Source organism: Alosa sapidissima, chromosome 11 (assembly GCF_018492685.1).
Source record: "Alosa sapidissima isolate fAloSap1 chromosome 11, fAloSap1.pri, whole genome shotgun sequence".
NCBI lineage: Eukaryota > Metazoa > Chordata > Actinopteri > Clupeiformes > Clupeidae > Alosa > Alosa sapidissima.
Genome location: NC_055967.1, coordinates 20,238,941 through 20,260,330, shown reverse-complemented (window position 1 = coordinate 20,260,330; position 21,390 = coordinate 20,238,941). Strand labels below are relative to the sequence as shown.

At 39.1% G+C, this 21,390-nt stretch overlaps 2 protein-coding genes and 1 long non-coding RNA gene across 24 annotated transcripts in view; 2 read left to right on the top strand and 1 right to left on the bottom strand.

Annotated features, from left to right (window-relative positions):
* The window catches only part of LOC121724336 (fibrous sheath CABYR-binding protein-like), a 36,979-nt gene extending 19,601 nt beyond the window's left edge, over positions 1 to 17,378 (top strand). For 21 of the 22 annotated variants that reach the window (XM_042110812.1, XM_042110833.1, XM_042110817.1 and 18 more), the window contains 4 exons: positions 113 to 148; positions 347 to 394; positions 16,899 to 17,000; positions 17,098 to 17,378. In XM_042110812.1, coding sequence (XP_041966746.1) covers positions 113 to 148; positions 347 to 394; positions 16,899 to 17,000; positions 17,098 to 17,312 — 401 coding nt within the window. In that variant the 3' untranslated portion in view covers positions 17,313 to 17,378. Of the gene's footprint in view, positions 1 to 112; positions 149 to 346; positions 395 to 487; positions 940 to 16,898; positions 17,001 to 17,097 lie in introns of all 22 variants that reach the window. The other variant, XM_042110828.1, reaches the window with a different exon arrangement.
* cdh13 (cadherin 13, H-cadherin (heart)) overlaps positions 1 to 21,390 on the bottom strand; it is a 450,477-nt gene that overhangs the window by 212,263 nt on the left and 216,824 nt on the right. The gene's annotated exons all lie outside the window — the stretch shown is intronic.
* The window catches only part of LOC121724343, a 19,849-nt gene continuing 17,001 nt past the window's right edge, over positions 18,543 to 21,390 (top strand). The window contains exon 1 of the long non-coding RNA XR_006035187.1: positions 18,543 to 19,089. This is a non-coding gene — a long non-coding RNA (uncharacterized LOC121724343). The remainder of the gene's footprint in view (positions 19,090 to 21,390) is intronic.

The window sequence follows — 21,390 nt, the reverse complement described above, 5'->3', positions numbered from 1 at the left end:
CACACATTTCTGTGTAAAAGGTAAAAGGTTAAGCTTAAAAAATGTCCAGGTCAAATCATGTATTATAAAATGAATTGGTACCTTTTGACTTTCATCCCCTTGCTCATCTCAGAGAGTGTGAACCTTGACAGTGACCATGAGGCACAGGGTGAGTCTGACACACAAGATATGTATTTTCATACTACAAAGACTGATGTCTGTCTTCACATATTTCTGTGTAAAGTGTAGACTTTAGATAGAAAAATTAACAGGTTTAAGTCATGTTTCAGCTACAGTTGTTTACGTCAGACAATCAAATTAATTGCCACTTTACGATTTGTCATTTCCATCTCCTTCCTTATCTCAGAGAATGTAGACAGTGACACTGAGGTACAGCGTGAGTCTGACACACAAGGTACGTTTTTTTTTTTTTTTTTTTTTTTTTTTTTTCCCATGTGGTTCCAAATACTTTGTATGTATGTATGTATTTATGTATGTATGCAATCAGAAACCCAGTCTCAGAAGAGAGAGAGGAGTACAGAAGGGTTGATGGAGAAAGAGGTCAAGGTTAAGTTGGAAAAGATGAGTGAAGTAATCTATAACTATGTCTTAGACAGGTTTGGATGTGTGTGCCTTGATCAAGAATAGTTTTCTTCATATGTTTCCTTAAGAAAACTAGTTTTCTTTCCCTTTTGCTTGGATGGGGGGTTTTGAACCTGGGTTGCCCGTTTGTGAGGCAAGTGCCTTGGCCATTGTGCTACAGTGGAGTTGAAGATCAGTGTAACTTAAGGTAATATGTGAATAGGTACACCCCAGACCAGTAGAGGGCAGCAATGCAGATTCTTGGTCAGTAGAAGCACAGCTGAAGAAGAGCAGACTAAGTTCCGTGGAGCTAGCGACAGTAAGCGACAGTACGCGACAATAGCGGGCAATATGGCGGCGAAAAGCGTCAAAATAAAGGTACGAACGATCAGATAAATTAGGTTAAAATTCGGTTTTCAGTGTATTTCAAAGGTTTACACGAAATGTAAACATGTTGCTGAAACTTAGCCTGTGCAAATGTTGTAATTGTAGCAGAATTGTCTTGCTAACATCCTTGAAATTGAACGGAAGTGATCTCACGCAACACCTTTCTCAATGCAAGGCAAGACCAACCAGAGCCCGTCTACGGACTTTCTCTGGACAAACGTCGCCATCTCCTGATGTAGGCTACTATTAAAAGAGGGGAACAAAAACTAACATAGAAAAAAGGGGATTATAATGTACTATACATTTATTTAAAGTTAATGTTTTTATACGATTATACTTTGCATTAATATAATTGTTATTTGATAATAGTGTTATTTTAGGTCATGTTCATGAAAAAGGTAATCCTTCCACACTTAGTTCAAACTTAGGTGGTCGGCTAGGTAACACTTTATTTTAATGTGTCGCTGTTACAGTGTACCTACCTGATTAGGTACAGTGGTACAACCTGTGTAACAACATATACTATCAGGTACTATCATTGTACTTGCATTATGTATTTGTGGGTACCTACATATAGTTGTTACATTGTAATACTGAGTGCTTTTACAAAACTTTGCCAATTTGCCTACATTTTCATCAGAGGCAAAGAGCTGATCTGAGACCTGCTGGATGGGGTAAATCTGGTCATGGTAGATTTGATATACAAACCATTCTTAGCTCCAGTCAAGGCCTCATTGTCTTCAGAGTACATGTAACAGCTGTGCTGCTACAACCTTGTTACACTTTGATACAGTGGAATAAACCTATTAAGTGTACCAGTTAATTACTTACATGTACATATGACATGTATGTTATGTCTTCGATGTCTTGGAACAGGTCGACTAATTCACTACATAGTACATATATTAACTGTGTTGGTACACATTTATTGCTCTTTTATACAGTGGCATAAACCCATTAAAATGAAGTGTACCAGTTAAGTACTTACAATTACATATTACATGTATGTTGTGTCATTGGTGTCTTGGAACATGTCTGCCATTACCCTACATACTGTAGTACATGTATCAACTGTGTCGGTACACATTTATTACTCTTTTGATACAGTGGAATAAACACATTAAAATAAAGTGTACCAGTTAAGTACTTACATGTACAAATTATATACATCCTGTCAATGATGTCATGCATCCTGTAATGTGTAATTGATGTGTTGAAACGTGTCTGCTGTTACACCACATAGTACATGTGAATTAGTAGACCTGTTCCAAGACATCAAAGACACAACATACATGTCATATGTACATGTAAGTAATTAACTGGTACACTTAATACGTTTATTCCACTGTATCAAAGAGTAACAAGGTTGTAGCAGCACAGCTGTTACATGTACACTGAAGACAATGAGGCCTTGACCGGAGCTAAGAATGGTTTGTATATCAAATCTACCATGACCAGATTTACCCCATCCAGCAGGTCTCAGGTCAGCTCTTTGCCTCTGATGAAAGTTTTGGCAAATTGGCAAAGTTTTGTAAAAGCACTCAGTATTACAATGTAACAACTATATGTAGGTACCCACAAATACATAATGCAAGTACAATGATAGTACCTGATAGTACATGTTGTTACACAGGTTGTACCACTGTACCTAATCAGGTAGGTACACTGTAACAGCGACACATTAAAATAAAGTGCTACCGTAGGCTAAAATGGACTTGTACTTTCAGAATAGATATTTATGCCAAATTTGTCTTTATAGGTGCCATACTAACTCTGTACGGACTCATATAGCCTACCCTAGGCCTGCCATACTATACACAATACTATTGAACTTTAAATTGTGTGGCTATGAAAACAATAAGTTGTGCATATTTAAAAGGGGGTAAAATGGACTCCTTATAACATATACTTTCAGAATACACATAGATATTTATACCAAGTTCGCCTTTGTAGTACCAGGCAATACCAAGTCTGTACCAAGTCACTAGGCCTTCTATTGACACACTGTTGAACTTCAAATAGTGTGGCTGTGAAAACAATAAGTTGTGCATATGTCAAAGGGGGGTGAAATGAAATCCTTATAACGTGTACTTTCAGTATATATATATAGATATTTATACCAAGTTCGCCTTTGTAGGTACCAGGCCATACTAACTCTCTACCGAGTCACATACTAAGCCTCACATTGACATACACTGTTGATCTTCAAATTGTGTGGCTCTGAAAACAATAAGTTGTGCATATGTAAAAGGGGGGTGAAATGAAATCCTTATAACGTGTACTTTCAGAATATGTATAGATATTTATACCAAATTCGCCTTTGTAGGTACCAGGCCATACTAAGTGTGTACCGAGTCATATACTAGTTCTTCCATTGACACACACACTGTTAAACTTCAAATTGTGTGGCTCTGAAAACAATAAGTTGTGAATATGTAAAAGGGGGGTGAAATGAAATCCTTATAACGTGTACTTTCAGAATATATATAGATATTTATACCAAATTTGCCTTTGTAGGTACCAGGCCCTGCTAAGTGTGTACCGAGTCACATACTAAGCCTCACATTGACATACACTGTTGATCTTCAAATTGTGTGGCTCTGAAAACAATAAGTTGTGCATATGTAAAAGGGGGGTGAAATGAAATCCTTATAACGTGTACTTTCAGAATATATATATATATATATATATATAGATATTAATACCAACTTTGCCTTTGTGGGTACCAGGCCATACTAAGTGTGTACCGAGTCATATACTAGTTCTGCCATTGACACACACTGTTGAACTTCAAATTGTGTGGCTCTGAAGACAATAAGTTGTGCATATGTAAAAGGGGGGTGAAATGAAATCCTTATAACGTGTACTTTCAGTATAATATATAGATATTTATACCAAGTTCGCCTTTGTAGGTACCAGGCCATACTAAGTGTGTACCGAGTCATATACTAGTTCTGCCATTGACACACACTGTTGAACTTCAAATTGTGTGGCTCTGAAAACAATAAGTTGTGCATATGTAAAAGGGGGGTGAAATGAAATCCTTATAACGTGTACTTTCAGAATATATATATATAGAGATAGAGATACCAAATTTGCCTTTGTGGGTACCAGGCCATACTAAGTGTGTACCGAGTCATATACTAGTTCTGCCATTGACACACACTGTTGAACTTCAAATTGTGTGGCTCTGAAAACAATAAGTTGTGCATATGTAAAAGGGGGGTGAAATGAAATCCTTATAACGTGTACTTTCAGTATAATATATAGATATTTATACCAAGTTCGCCTTTGTAGGTACCAGGCCATACTAAGTGTGTACCGAGTCATATACTAGTTCTGCCATTGACACACACTGTTGAACTTCAAATTGTGTGGCTCTGAAAACAATAAGTTGTGCATATGTAAAAGGGGGGTGAAATGAAATCCTTATAACGTGTACTTTCAGAATATATATATATATAGAGAGATAGAGATAGAGATACCAAATTTGCCTTTGTGGGTACCAGGCCATACTAAGTGTGTACCGAGTCATATACTAGTTCTGCCATTGACACACACTGTTGAACTTCAAATTGTGTGGCTCTGAAAACAATAAGTTGTGCATATGTAAAAGGGGGGTGAAATGAAATCCTTATAACGTGTACTTTCAGTATATATATAGATATTTATACCAAGTTCGCCTTTGTAGGTACCAGGCCATACTAAGTGTGTACCGAGTCATATACTAGTTCTGCCATTGACACACACTGTTGAACTTCAAATTGTGTGGCTCTGAAAACAATAAGTTGTGCATATGTAAAAGGGGGGTGAAATGAAATCCTTATAACGTGTACTTTCAGAATATATATAGATATTTATACCAAATTTGCTTTGTAGGTACCAGGCCCTGCTAAGTGTGTACCGAGTCACATACTAAGCCTCACATTGACACACACTGTTGAACTTCAAATTGTGTGGCTCTGAAAACAATAAGTTGTGCATATGTAAAAGGGGGGTGAAATGAAATCCTTATAACGTGTACTTTCAGAATATATATAGATATTTATACCAAGTTCGCCTTTGTAGGTACCAGGCCATACTAAGTGTGTACCGAGTCATATACTAGTTCTGCCATTGACACACACTGTTGAACTTCAAATTGTGTGGCTCTGAAAACAATAAGTTGTGCATATGTAAAAGGGGGGTGAAATGAAATCCTTATAACGTGTACTTTCAGTATAATATATAGATATTTATACCAAGTTCGCCTTTGTAGGTACCAGGCCATACTAAGTGTGTACCGAGTCATATACTAGTTCTGCCATTGACACACACTGTTGAACTTCAAATTGTGTGGCTCTGAAAACAATAAGTTGTGCATATGTAAAAGGGGGGTGAAATGAAATCCTTATAACGTGTACTTTCAGAATATATATATATATAGAGATAGAGATACCAAATTTGCCTTTGTGGGTACCAGGCCATACTAAGTGTGTACCGAGTCATATACTAGTTCTGCCATTGACACACACTGTTGAACTTCAAATTGTGTGGCTCTGAAGACAATAAGTTGTGCATATGTAAAAGGGGGGTGAAATGAAATCCTTATAACGTGTACTTTCAGTATATATATAGATATTTATACCAAGTTCGCCTTTGTAGGTACCAGGCCATACTAACTCTCTACCGAGTCACATACTAAGCCTCACATTGACATACACTGTTGATCTTCAAATTGTGTGGCTCTGAAAACAATAAGTTGTGCATATGTAAAAGGGGGGTGAAATGAAATCCTTATAACGTGTACTTTCAGAATATGTATAGATATTTATACCAAATTCGCCTTTGTAGGTACCAGGCCATACTAAGTGTGTACCGAGTCATATACTAGTTCTTCCATTGACACACACACTGTTAAACTTCAAATTGTGTGGCTCTGAAAACAATAAGTTGTGCATATGTAAAAGGGGGGTGAAATGAAATCCTTATAACGTGTACTTTCAGAATATATATATATATATATATATAGATATTAATACCAAATTTGCCTTTGTGGGTACCAGGCCATACTAAGTGTGTACCGAGTCATATACTAGTTCTGCCATTGACACACACTGTTGAACTTCAAATTGTGTGGCTCTGAAGACAATAAGTTGTGCATATGTAAAAGGGGGGTGAAATGAAATCCTTATAACATGTACTTTCAGAATATATATATATATATATATATATATATATATATATATATATATATATATATATATATATATATATATATATATATATATAGATATTTATACCAAATTTGCCTTTGTAGGTACCAGGCCCTGCTAAGTGTGTACCGAGTCACATACTAAGCCTCACATTGACACACACTGTTGAACTTCAAATTGTGTGGCTCTGAAAACAATAAGTTGTGCATATGTAAAAGGGGGGTGAAATGAAATCCTTATAACGTGTACTTTCAGAATATATATAGATATTTATACCAAGTTCGCCTTTGTAGGTACCAGGCCATACTAAGTGTGTACCGAGTCATATACTAGTTCTGCCATTGACACACACTGTTGAACTTCAAATTGTGTGGCTCTGAAAACAATAAGTTGTGCATATGTAAAAGGGGGGTGAAATGAAATCCTTATAACGTGTACTTTCAGTATAATATATAGATATTTATACCAAGTTCGCCTTTGTAGGTACCAGGCCATACTAAGTGTGTACCGAGTCATATACTAGTTCTGCCATTGACACACACTGTTGAACTTCAAATTGTGTGGCTCTGAAAACAATAAGTTGTGCATATGTAAAAGGGGGGTGAAATGAAATCCTTATAACGTGTACTTTCAGTATAATATATAGATATTTATACCAAGTTCGCCTTTGTAGGTACCAGGCCATACTAACTCTCTACCGAGTCACATACTAAGCCTCACATTGACACACACTGTTGAACTTCAAATTGTGTGGCTCTGAAAACAATAAGTTGTGCATATGTAAAAGGGGGGTGAAATGAAATCCTTATAACGTGTACTTTCAGAATATATATATAGAGAGATAGAGATAGAGATACCAAATTTGCTTTGTAGGTACCAGGCCCTGCTAAGTGTGTACCGAGTCACATACTAAGCCTCACATTGACACACACTGTTGAACTTCAAATTGTGTGGCTCTGAAAACAATAAGTTGTGCATATGTAAAAGGGGGGTGAAATGAAATCCTTATAACGTGTACTTTCAGAATATATATATAGAGAGATAGAGATAGAGATACCAAATTTGCCTTTGTAGGTACCAGGCCATACTAAGTGTGTACCGAGTCATATACTAGTTCTGCCATTGACACACACTGTTGAACTTCAAATTGTGTGGCTCTGAAAACAATAAGTTGTGCATATGTAAAAGGGGGGTGAAATGAAATCCTTATAACGTGTACTTTCAGTATAATATATAGATATTTATACCAAGTTCGCCTTTGTAGGTACCAGGCCATACTAAGTGTGTACCGAGTCATATACTAGTTCTGCCATTGACACACACTGTTGAACTTCAAATTGTGTGGCTCTGAAAACAATAAGTTGTGCATATGTAAAAGGGGGGTGAAATGAAATCCTTATAACGTGTACTTTCAGAATATATATATATATATATATATATATATATATATATATATATATAGATATTAATACCAAATTTGCCTTTGTGGGTACCAGGCCATACTAAGTGTGTACCGAGTCATATACTAGTTCTGCCATTGACACACACTGTTGAACTTCAAATTGTGTGGCTCTGAAAACAATAAGTTGTGCATATGTAAAAGGGGGGTGAAATGAAATCCTTATAACGTGTACTTTCAGTATAATATATAGATATTTATACCAAGTTCGCCTTTGTAGGTACCAGGCCATACTAAGTGTGTACCGAGTCATATACTAGTTCTGCCATTGACACACACTGTTGAACTTCAAATTGTGTGGCTCTGAAAACAATAAGTTGTGCATATGTAAAAGGGGGGTGAAATGAAATCCTTATAACGTGTACTTTCAGTATAATATATAGATATTTATACCAAGTTCGCCTTTGTAGGTACCAGGCCATACTAACTCTCTACCGAGTCACATACTAAGCCTCACATTGACATACACTGTTGAACATCAAATTGTGTGGCTCTGAAAACAATAAGTTGTGCATATGTAAAAGGGGGGTGAAATGAAATCCTTATAACGTGTACTTTCAGAATATATATAGATATTTATACCAAATTTGCCTTTGTAGGTACCAGGCCATACTAACTCTCTACCGAGTCACATACTAAGCCTCACATTGACATACACTGTTGAACATCAAATTGTGTGGCTCTGAAAACAATAAGTTGTGCATATGTAAAAGGGGGGTGAAATGAAATCCTTATAACGTGTACTTTCAGAATATATATAGATATTTATACCAAATTTGCCTTTGTAGGTACCAGGCCATACTAAGTGTGTACCGAGTCATATACTAGTTATGCCATTGACACACACTGTTGAACTTCAAATTGTGTGGCTCTGAAAACAATAAGTTGTGCATATGTAAAAGGGGGGTGAAATGAAATCCTTATAACGTGTACTTTCAGAATATATATAGATATTTATACCAAATTTGCTTTGTAGGTACCAGGCCCTGCTAAGTGTGTACCGAGTCACATACTAAGCCTCACATTGACACACACTGTTGAACTTCAAATTGTGTGGCTCTGAAAACAATAAGTTGTGCATATGTAAAAGGGGGGTGAAATGAAATCCTTATAACGTGTACTTTCAGTATATATATAGATATTTATACCAAGTTCGCCTTTGTAGGTACCAGGCCATACTAAGTGTGTACCGAGTCATATACTAGTTCTGCCATTGACACACACTGTTGAACTTCAAATTGTGTGGCTCTGAAAACAATAAGTTGTGCATATGTAAAAGGGGGGTGAAATGAAATCCTTATAACGTGTACTTTCAGTATAATATATAGATATTTATACCAAGTTCGCCTTTGTAGGTACCAGGCCATACTAAGTGTGTACCGAGTCATATACTAGTTCTGCCATTGACACACACTGTTGAACTTCAAATTGTGTGGCTCTGAAAACAATAAGTTGTGCATATGTAAAAGGGGGGTGAAATGAAATCCTTATAACGTGTACTTTCAGAATATATATATATAGAGAGATAGAGATAGAGATACCAAATTTGCCTTTGTGGGTACCAGGCCATACTAAGTGTGTACCGAGTCATATACTAGTTCTGCCATTGACACACACTGTTGAACTTCAAATTGTGTGGCTCTGAAAACAATAAGTTGTGCATATGTAAAAGGGGGGTGAAATGAAATCCTTATAACGTGTACTTTCAGTATATATATAGATATTTATACCAAGTTCGCCTTTGTAGGTACCAGGCCATACTAAGTGTGTACCGAGTCATATACTAGTTCTGCCATTGACACACACTGTTGAACTTCAAATTGTGTGGCTCTGAAAACAATAAGTTGTGCATATGTAAAAGGGGGGTGAAATGAAATCCTTATAACGTGTACTTTCAGAATATATATAGATATTTATACCAAATTTGCTTTGTAGGTACCAGGCCCTGCTAAGTGTGTACCGAGTCACATACTAAGCCTCACATTGACACACACTGTTGAACTTCAAATTGTGTGGCTCTGAAAACAATAAGTTGTGCATATGTAAAAGGGGGGTGAAATGAAATCCTTATAACGTGTACTTTCAGAATATATATAGATATTTATACCAAGTTCGCCTTTGTAGGTACCAGGCCATACTAAGTGTGTACCGAGTCATATACTAGTTCTGCCATTGACACACACTGTTGAACTTCAAATTGTGTGGCTCTGAAAACAATAAGTTGTGCATATGTAAAAGGGGGGTGAAATGAAATCCTTATAACGTGTACTTTCAGTATAATATATAGATATTTATACCAAGTTCGCCTTTGTAGGTACCAGGCCATACTAAGTGTGTACCGAGTCATATACTAGTTCTGCCATTGACACACACTGTTGAACTTCAAATTGTGTGGCTCTGAAAACAATAAGTTGTGCATATGTAAAAGGGGGGTGAAATGAAATCCTTATAACGTGTACTTTCAGTATAATATATAGATATTTATACCAAGTTCGCCTTTGTAGGTACCAGGCCATACTAACTCTCTACCGAGTCACATACTAAGCCTCACATTGACACACACTGTTGAACTTCAAATTGTGTGGCTCTGAAAACAATAAGTTGTGCATATGTAAAAGGGGGGTGAAATGAAATCCTTATAACGTGTACTTTCAGAATATATATATAGAGAGATAGAGATAGAGATACCAAATTTGCTTTGTAGGTACCAGGCCCTGCTAAGTGTGTACCGAGTCACATACTAAGCCTCACATTGACACACACTGTTGAACTTCAAATTGTGTGGCTCTGAAAACAATAAGTTGTGCATATGTAAAAGGGGGGTGAAATGAAATCCTTATAACGTGTACTTTCAGAATATATATATAGAGAGATAGAGATACCAAATTTGCCTTTGTAGGTACCAGGCCATACTAAGTGTGTACCGAGTCATATACTAGTTCTGCCATTGACACACACTGTTGAACTTCAAATTGTGTGGCTCTGAAAACAATAAGTTGTGCATATGTAAAAGGGGGGTGAAATGAAATCCTTATAACGTGTACTTTCAGTATAATATATAGATATTTATACCAAGTTCGCCTTTGTAGGTACCAGGCCATACTAAGTGTGTACCGAGTCATATACTAGTTCTGCCATTGACACACACTGTTGAACTTCAAATTGTGTGGCTCTGAAAACAATAAGTTGTGCATATGTAAAAGGGGGGTGAAATGAAATCCTTATAACGTGTACTTTCAGTATATATATATAGATATTTATACCAAGTTCGCCTTTGTAGGTACCAGGCCATACTAAGTGTGTACCGAGTCATATACTAGTTCTGCCATTGACACACACTGTTGAACTTCAAATTGTGTGGCTCTGAAAACAATAAGTTGTGCATATGTAAAAGGGGGGTGAAATGAAATCCTTATAACGTGTACTTTCAGAATATATATAGATATTTATACCAAATTTGCCTTTGTAGGTACCAGGCCATACTAACTCTCTACCGAGTCACATACTAAGCCTCACATTGACATACACTGTTGAACATCAAATTGTGTGGCTCTGAAAACAATAAGTTGTGCATATGTAAAAGGGGGGTGAAATGAAATCCTTATAACGTGTACTTTCAGAATATATATAGATATTTATACCAAATTTGCCTTTGTAGGTACCAGGCCATACTAAGTGTGTACCGAGTCATATACTAGTTCTGCCATTGACATACACTGTTGATCTTCAAATTGTGTGGCTGTGAAAACAATAAGTTGTGCATATGTAAAAGGGGGGTGAAATGAAATCCTTATAACGTGTACTTTCAGAATATATATAGATATTTATACCAAGTTCGCCTTTGTAGGTACCAGGCCATTTTAAGTGTGTACCGAGTCATATACTAGTTCTGCCATTGACACACACTGTTGAACTTCAAATTGTGTGGCTCTGAAAACAATAAGTTGTGCATATGTAAAAGGGGGGTGAAATGAAATCCTTATAACGTGTACTTTCAGAATATATATAGATATTTATACCAAGTTCGCCTTTGTAGGTACCAGGCCATACTAAGTGTGTACCGAGTCATATACTAGTTCTGCCATTGACACACACTGTTGAACTTCAAATTGTGTGGCTCTGAAAACAATAAGTTGTGCATATGTAAAAGGGGGGTGAAATGAAATCCTTATAACGTGTACTTTCAGAATATGTATAGATATTTATACCAAATTCGCCTTTGTAGGTACCAGGCCATACTAAGTGTGTACCGAGTCATATACTAGTTCTGCCATTGACACACACTGTTGAACTTCAAATTGTGTGGCTCTGAAAACAATAAGTTGTGCATATGTAAAAGGGGGGTGAAATGAAATCCTTATAACGTGTACTTTCAGTATATATATAGATATTTATACCAAGTTCGCCTTTGTAGGTACCAGGCCATACTAACTCTCTACCGAGTCACATACTAAGCCTCACATTGACATACACTGTTGAACTTCAAATTGTGTGGCTCTGAAAACAATAAGTTGTGCATATGTAAAAGGGGGGTGAAATGAAATCCTTATAACGTGTACTTTCAGTATAATATATAGATATTTATACCAAGTTCGCCTTTGTAGGTACCAGGCCATACTAAGTGTGTACCGAGTCATATACTAGTTCTGCCATTGACACACACTGTTGAACTTCAAATTGTGTGGCTCTGAAAACAATAAGTTGTGCATATGTAAAAGGGGGGTGAAATGAAATCCTTATAACGTGTACTTTCAGTATATATATATAGATATTTATACCAAGTTCGCCTTTGTAGGTACCAGGCCATACTAACTCTCTACCGAGTCACATACTAAGCCTCACATTGACATACACTGTTGAACTTCAAATTGTGTGGCTCTGAAAACAATAAGTTGTGCATATGTAAAAGGGGGGTGAAATGAAATCCTTATAACGTGTACTTTCAGTATAATATATAGATATTTATACCAAGTTCGCCTTTGTAGGTACCAGGCCATACTAAGTGTGTACCGAGTCATATACTAGTTCTGCCATTGACACACACTGTTGAACTTCAAATTGTGTGGCTCTGAAAACAATAAGTTGTGCATATGTAAAAGGGGGGTGAAATGAAATCCTTATAACGTGTACTTTCAGAATATATATAGATATTTATACCAAGTTCGCCTTTGTAGGTACCAGGCCATTTTAAGTGTGTACCGAGTCATATACTAGTTCTGCCATTGACACACACTGTTGAACTTCAAATTGTGTGGCTCTGAAAACAATAAGTTGTGCATATGTAAAAGGGGGGTGAAATGAAATCCTTATAACGTGTACTTTCAGAATATATATAGATATTTATACCAAGTTCGCCTTTGTAGGTACCAGGCCATACTAAGTGTGTACCGAGTCATATACTAGTTCTGCCATTGACACACACTGTTGAACTTCAAATTGTGTGGCTCTGAAAACAATAAGTTGTGCATATGTAAAAGGGGGGTGAAATGAAATCCTTATAACGTGTACTTTCAGAATATGTATAGATATTTATACCAAATTCGCCTTTGTAGGTACCAGGCCATACTAAGTGTGTACCGAGTCATATACTAGTTCTGCCATTGACACACACTGTTGAACTTCAAATTGTGTGGCTCTGAAAACAATAAGTTGTGCATATGTAAAAGGGGGGTGAAATGAAATCCTTATAACGTGTACTTTCAGAATATGTATAGATATTTATACCAAATTCGCCTTTGTAGGTACCAGGCCATACTAAGTGTGTACCGAGTCATATACTAGTTCTGCCATTGACACACACTGTTGAACTTCAAATTGTGTGGCTCTGAAAACAATAAGTTGTGCATATGTAAAAGGGGGGTGAAATGAAATCCTTATAACGTGTACTTTCAGTATATATATATAGATATTTATACCAAGTTCGCCTTTGTAGGTACCAGGCCATACTAACTCTCTACCGAGTCACATACTAAGCCTCACATTGACATACACTGTTGAACTTCAAATTGTGTGGCTCTGAAAACAATAAGTTGTGCATATGTAAAAGGGGGGTGAAATGAAATCCTTATAACGTGTACTTTCAGTATAATATATAGATATTTATACCAAGTTCGCCTTTGTAGGTACCAGGCCATACTAAGTGTGTACCGAGTCATATACTAGTTCTGCCATTGACACACACTGTTGAACTTCAAATTGTGTGGCTCTGAAAACAATAAGTTGTGCATATGTAAAAGGGGGGTGAAATGAAATCCTTATAACGTGTACTTTCAGTATATATATATATATAGATATTTATACCAAGTTCGCCTTTGTAGGTACCAGGCCATACTAACTCTCTACCGAGTCACATACTTAGCCTCACATTGACATACACTGTTGAACTTCAAATTGTGTGGCTCTGAAAACAATAAGTTGTGCATATGTAAAAGGGGGGTGAAATGAAATCCTTATAACGTGTACTTTCAGTATAATATATAGATATTTATACCAAGTTCGCCTTTGTAGGTACCAGGCCATACTAAGTGTGTACCGAGTCATATACTAGTTCTGCCATTGACACACACTGTTGAACTTCAAATTGTGTGGCTCTGAAAACAATAAGTTGTGCATATGTAAAAGGGGGGTGAAATGAAATCCTTATAACGTGTACTTTCAGTATAATATATAGATATTTATACCAAGTTCGCCTTTGTAGGTACCAGGCCATACTAACTCTCTACCGAGTCACATACTAAGCCTCACATTGACACACACTGTTGAACTTCAAATTGTGTGGCTCTGAAAACAATAAGTTGTGCATATGTAAAAGGGGGGTGAAATGAAATCCTTATAACGTGTACTTTCAGAATATATATATAGAGAGATAGAGATAGAGATACCAAATTTGCCTTTGTAGGTACCAGGCCATACTAAGTGTGTACCGAGTCATATACTAGTTCTGCCATTGACACACACTGTTGAACTTCAAATTGTGTGGCTCTGAAAACAATAAGTTGTGCATATGTAAAAGGGGGGTGAAATGAAATCCTTATAACGTGTACTTTCAGTATAATATATAGATATTTATACCAAGTTCGTCTTTGTAGGTACCAGGCCATACTAACTCTCTACCGAGTCACATACTAAGCCTCACATTGACATACACTGTTGAACATCAAATTGTGTGGCTCTGAAAACAATAAGTTGTGCATATGTAAAAGGGGGGTGAAATGAAATCCTTATAACGTGTACTTTCAGAATATATATAGATATTTATACCAAATTTGCCTTTGTAGGTACCAGGCCATACTAACTCTCTACCGAGTCACATACTAAGCCTCACATTGACATACACTGTTGAACATCAAATTGTGTGGCTCTGAAAACAATAAGTTGTGCATATGTAAAAGGGGGGTGAAATGAAATCCTTATAACGTGTACTTTCAGAATATATATAGATATTTATACCAAATTTGCCTTTGTAGGTACCAGGCCATACTAAGTGTGTACCGAGTCATATACTAGTTCTGCCATTGACATACACTGTTGATCTTCAAATTGTGTGGCTGTGAAAACAATAAGTTGTGCATATGTAAAAGGGGGGTGAAATGAAATCCTTATAACGTGTACTTTCAGAATATATATAGATATTTATACCAAGTTCGCCTTTGTAGGTACCAGGCCATTTTAAGTGTGTACCGAGTCATATACTAGTTCTGCCATTGACACACACTGTTGACCTTCAAATTGTGTGGCTCTGAAAACAATAAGTTGTGCATATGTAAAAGGGGGGTGAAATGAAATCCTTATAACGTGTACTTTCAGAATATATATAGATATTTATACCAAGTTCGCCTTTGTAGGTACCAGGCCATACTAACTCTCTACCGAGTCACATACTAAGCCTCACATTGACATACACTGTTGAACTTCAAATTGTGTGGCTCTGAAAACAATAAGTTGTGCATATGTAAAAGGGGGGTGAAATGAAATCCTTATAACGTGTACTTTCAGAATATATATATAGAGAGATAGAGATAGAGATACCAAATTTGCCTTTGTAGGTACCAGGCCATACTAAGTGTGTACCGAGTCATATACTAGTTATGCCATTGACACACACTGTTGAACTTCAAATTGTGTGGCTCTGAAAACAATAAGTTGTGCATATGTAAAAGGGGGGTGAAATGAAATCCTTATAACATGTACTTTCAGAATATATATAGATATTTAAACCAAATTTGTCTTTGTGGGTACCAGGCCATACTGTGTGTGTACCGAGTCATATACTAGGTCTGCCAGAGCTGTTGAGCTGAGAAAACTAAGTCTTGTTCCCCCTCAATATGGGGGTGAAATGACATCCCCCACATCATCAGCTTTCTGAAAATGTACAATTTATGCTGATTGAATCGCCCGGGCGGCCTACGGGCATCATCATGTGCCAACCGCGTCGTAAGCAAAGGTATGGTATAGTGACATTCAAGTTGTTGAGCTGAGAAAGCTAAGTCTTGTTGCCCCTCAACATGGGTGTGGTGGTGTTCCTGATGTGCCTGAGGGTGTGCCCGGGGGGTGTGGAGGTGTGCCTGGGGGGGTGTGGAAGTGTGTCTAGTGGGTGTGGAGGTGTGCCATGGTGAGCAATCAGAGTTGCACATTAGACTCAGCCCAAGCTTTCCCAGGTCATTACTAGTTTCTTGCCCGTGCTGTAGGAATTACATTATATTCAACTTTGTCATTGCACGAGTGGAATACCTGTAGCGACATGCAGTCTTACACCTGACCACTGGTGGTCACCAGTTTGAGAATGAAAGGGGTGGGGGGTTGTTCCTGTACTGTTGGACAGTCTTATGGCGGTTGTCACTATGTGCCCCCTGAACTGCTCTGTTTTGCATTTTGGAGGGATAAGCTTATGGTTGAAGGTACTCCCCATCTGCCACAGCTCATCATAGATGAGGTGTTTTTCAGGGTTATTTTCATTCTGTCCCCACTGCAACATGTAGATCAAGCAGGGTGTGACAATGGGATACCCAGGAGGACTGTATTGCTGAAGGATTTTGTTTAACAAGCAGTGTGCAGAAGAATAGCAATACCCGAGAAGTGTGTTGTGATCTTGATACATCCTCAACACTTACACAACTCTCAAACCAGTTGAACAGGCAGCTGCTAAATAGAGACTACCTTAAAGCAGTACACCGGCGCATTTCTGTTGTATAGAATAAAATCCACCAATGTATTGCCTTCACTATGTGATTCTCAGATCAGCTTGGATTCTATGTGAATTAAGTTTTAACAATAACAATGTTCACCTTGTCATTCAGTACAAAAGCGGACACAGAGTGTTTTACGGCTAAATGAACGGGAAAGCAGTTCAGATGGAGACGACAGAAGAAAAAGTGTCCAGAAGAAAAAGTCCAAGACCAGTAAGGATATCCTATATGTTGTACAATAGACTTTAGTTGAATCACAATTACTGTCCATTTATATCCTAAGCTAATTTGTCATTAATTTCTTACTTAGTTCACAAGCCACAGAAGAGGAGGCCCTGGGAAACCGAGGAGATAGCTGCTGTGGAAAAACACATGAGAAACTTCATTTTGACCTGCAATGTTCCAAGAAAGTGTGACTGTGATAAGTGCCTTAAATCAGAGCCAGTTGCACTAAAAAATAGAGACTGGAAGGCACTCAAATTTTACATAAAAAATCGAATTACTGCACTGAAGAGGAAAATGTGAAATGAGGAAGGATGATAGACAGGAAAGAGATGAGAGGGGGTAGAGTTTGGGGGTACCATATAGAGAGGAGAGGGGGTAGAGTTTGGGGGTACCATATAGAGAGGAGGAGCATGGGGATAGTGTTGGGGGGAGGGGGGGGGCATGGGGATAGTGTTGGGGGGAGGGGGGGGCATGGAGAGAGAAGGAGAGACTGGGAGAAAGAGGGTGAGAGGGGATCGAGAGTGTGTTGGGGGGGGGGGGCATGGGGATAGAGTGTTGGGGGGAGGGAGGGGGGCATGGGGATAGAGTGTTGGGGGGAGGGGGGGAATAGAGTGTTGGGGGGAGGGGGGGGGGGCATGGAGAGAGAAGGAGAGGGTGAGGGGATCGAGAGTGTGTTGGGGGGCATGGGGATAGAGTGTTGGGGGAGGGGGGGAATAGAGTGTTGGGGGGAGGGGGGGGGGGGCATGGAGAGAGAAGGAGAGACTGGGAGAAAGGGAGTGAGAGGGGATCGAGAGTGTGTGTGTGTGTGTGTGGGGGGTGGGGGGGGGGGGTTAAGCGAAGAGGGAGAGAAAGGGTTGAGAGTTTAATTTGTTCAGTATTTTGTTTGGATTCTTTGTTCAGTATCTGTAATTGTATTGTCACTCAGTAAAGAGCTTTGTTTAAAGTATGTTCAGGTGATAGTTCTGCTTCATGTGTAGAAACCCTATCTATATAGAAACATGCATCTGTGTGTCTGTCTGTGGCTCGTATATCTCTGACCGTGTGTGGGTTGATGGTGTGCATCATCAATTTAAAAAAAAAAAAAAAATCAACCTTTATGAAATGATTTTACATGCAAGCCCCAAAAGGCTAGCCTGACGAGCCAGACCCACATTAAAATGTAGGGTCTGGGCACTCACCGTTCACAGTGCTCAGTCCGAGTGGCGGGATAATCGGTTGTCTTTCAGATTTCCTCTGCACGCAATAGGACAGGGTTGAGGTGGGTTATACTAGACACAGATTTGTGCATAAATGCCGTCCACCGTTTCATGTGTCACAGCGGTCAGGTGTCTCATTTTATCTCAGATAATGGCACCAACTCTATTGGGGCTGAACAGGATTTGAGGGAAGCAGTTGCTGAGCTGCGCCATGAGAACATTCAGCAAGCTCTACTGCAGTGTGGTCTAACATGGTCTTAGAACCCCCCAGCCGCCTCTCACCATGGGGGCATCTATGTATATATATATATATATATATATGAGAGAGGGAGAGCATAGCATAGCATAGCATACAAACCTGTCCTATAATGCCTGCAGCATACATAATCCAAACTGACTATCACCTAACTCTAATTTTATGACCGTAGGTAGGCCATATCACCTTCACGTTTAGACAGCAGTCAATCTGGGGTGCAGGTGTCTGACTGTTGGTCCTGTCTAGTGATGTCAGAACAGCTGTTCCCCAGAAGAATGATATACCTGAGAAGTGTGTTAAGATGTTCCTCAGAAGAATAGAAAGACCTGAAATGTGTGTTTAGGGCCCCCAGAAGGATAGTAAACCAGATGGTGTGTACATATTGTCACCACAAAGCACTAAAAACCTGACCAGATCCCCACAAAGGAGGTTCTTGTCAGGTCAAAAACCTCTACTTTGTCTGATTGATAATTGGAAGTGACATATCTGTTCTATATCCACTCAAGGCTGCTGCCTGATTTTATTCAGTGTTGTATGTCCTTTAGAAAGGGTGGTTCCCACAATGCATGGCCTAGTCAGGTGGCCCCACAAGGGCATAAAGACAAGTATGTGTGTGTGTGTGTGTGTGTGTGTGTGTGACTGTGTGTATGTGTGTTTGTGTCTGATTTTGTATCTGTTGGTGTGTGTATGCATATGCATATGTATGTTTCTGAGAGTGTGTTCCGTTCCTGTAACAGGAACAGTGGTAAGTGAGCAGAAACACACACACATCTGTCACACCAGATACACCACACACACACACACACACACACACACACACACACACACACGGACACACACAGACACACACAGACACACACGGACACACACGGACACACACCTCCATCCAAACACCTCTGAAGTGCTAAGTGTCATCTGGAGCACAGAAATGCTCTTAGCGTCGGCCTGCTTCTAAAGGGCCAGACGAGAGCTCTCACTGCCCCGTTCCACACTGCATAACACCGCGCCGCCCCCGTGCTGGATGAGCGTTTGTCCAGAGACACCCCGGAGAATTAATGGCCAGACAAACACAGCTTAGCTCAGCTCAGTTCCAGGAAGAGGGGCTCAGACAGGGAAGTGTCTGCAGTGCTAATCATATACATTTGTTGCTACACATCTTTCTCTCTATCTCTCTCTCTCTCTCTCTCTCACTCACTCTCTCTGTCTTTTGCTTTCTCATTCTGTCTGTCCCACTTACTCATTCACTTTATGACAAATACATCTCCTCCCTCACTCTCTCTCTCTCACACACACACACACACACACACACACACACACACACACACACACACACACACACACACACTTACACTATGTCTTCCACTGGTGAAGTGTCTATGCTTTAGAGTCAACGTAACCTCTATCACAGCAGCTAGCACACCCTGCTATTCACCTCTGCTCACGTGCAACTATCCACTATCCACACACATGTAACATGACAGAGAGCAATTATTTCAACTGGTCCATTTGACCCAGCATAGCTATTTCTTAATCCTTATCAACACTGAATGAACTCACTGATACATTTGTTTTCCTCTGGGTATAAAATATTCATCCCTATAACCAACACAGCAGAATCCATCTCTATAACAAATATGATCAGGATTTAAAACAGGATTTAATTGCATGAATACATGCATCTCCCTTTACATATGAATGCCACCTCAGCCCCACCAGAGCAAATGGATGGATGATTTAGCAATGCAAACACACATAAATGCACAATGATATGTGGTTCCAGGCCCCAGCTTAGAGCTATTAAACTACAGTGTGTGGCAGTAAATTTATCTGCTTGACTCCGACACGGGCAGTAAATCACTATACATTCATGGCTGAAAAAAATGATCCCTTACAAATGAATACGTCCATAGTGTTTAAGCCATTGTGTGGGAGTGGGCCTACACCAGCACATAATGCTCTCTGAGAACATCTATGAAAACAAACTGTATGCACAAGTGCAAACAAACGGCACACAAATATGTGTTAGTCATTTGGAATTCAAATCACCATATCAGTAAACACTATCCGCTGCAGATGTGTACAGTAAATATGTAAACATAAATAAGCTACTTGTTGATAGCATCTCCACCCAAGGCAATGGAGGGAGATTGAAAACACTGGCTCGAAAGAGAGAGGAAAAAAAATACATATTCAGTGAATCCTTCTGCATTGTGGCCAATGAGCCACGCTGTCTGCACTAAACTGTTCAGTTCGATGTCTCATTGTCCGATGTCTCATGCAAACAGAAGTAATGACGGGCTTTACAGGGTATGTTCTGGCTCTGCGACTCCAAGCTTAGCAGCAGAGACTAAGCCCTCCACCCTAAACCAAACGGAGAGAGAGGCTGGGCTAGTCTCTGCTCCCGAACACGACCAACGCTGTACCTGTGATAGGACACTTCCTCCATCACAGTCTACTTCTATCCCTAGGCACACACACACACACACACACACACACACACACACACACACACAAAGTAATTTCTTTCTGAATTTGAAAATTGGTATGTGTGTTCGAGGAGGCAGTGATTTAATTTGGAGGAAAATTACTTTCTAAACACTGCGGCGGCAGAAAGAGAAGCAGAGGCGGCTTCACGCGGGGGCGGGGGTGGGGGTGGGGCGGAAATTACACACACTGCACATCACCGCCTGTCACAGCAGAAATTAGCACACAGCCGCGATTACAGCGTGTTAATTAGCCGATCTGGGTGTGACTGCGTTTGAGCTTTCACGTCTTTTTGAACGGAGACGAGGCAACGGAGGCTTGCGTGTCGGTGCAGAGCCTGGTACTTTCTCTCCAACGGTGGAAACTTCCAGAAAGGACAGACTGGCAGGATAACACCCTCTGAAACCTGAAGGTGATGACAATCTTCATGTTGCACTGTTGG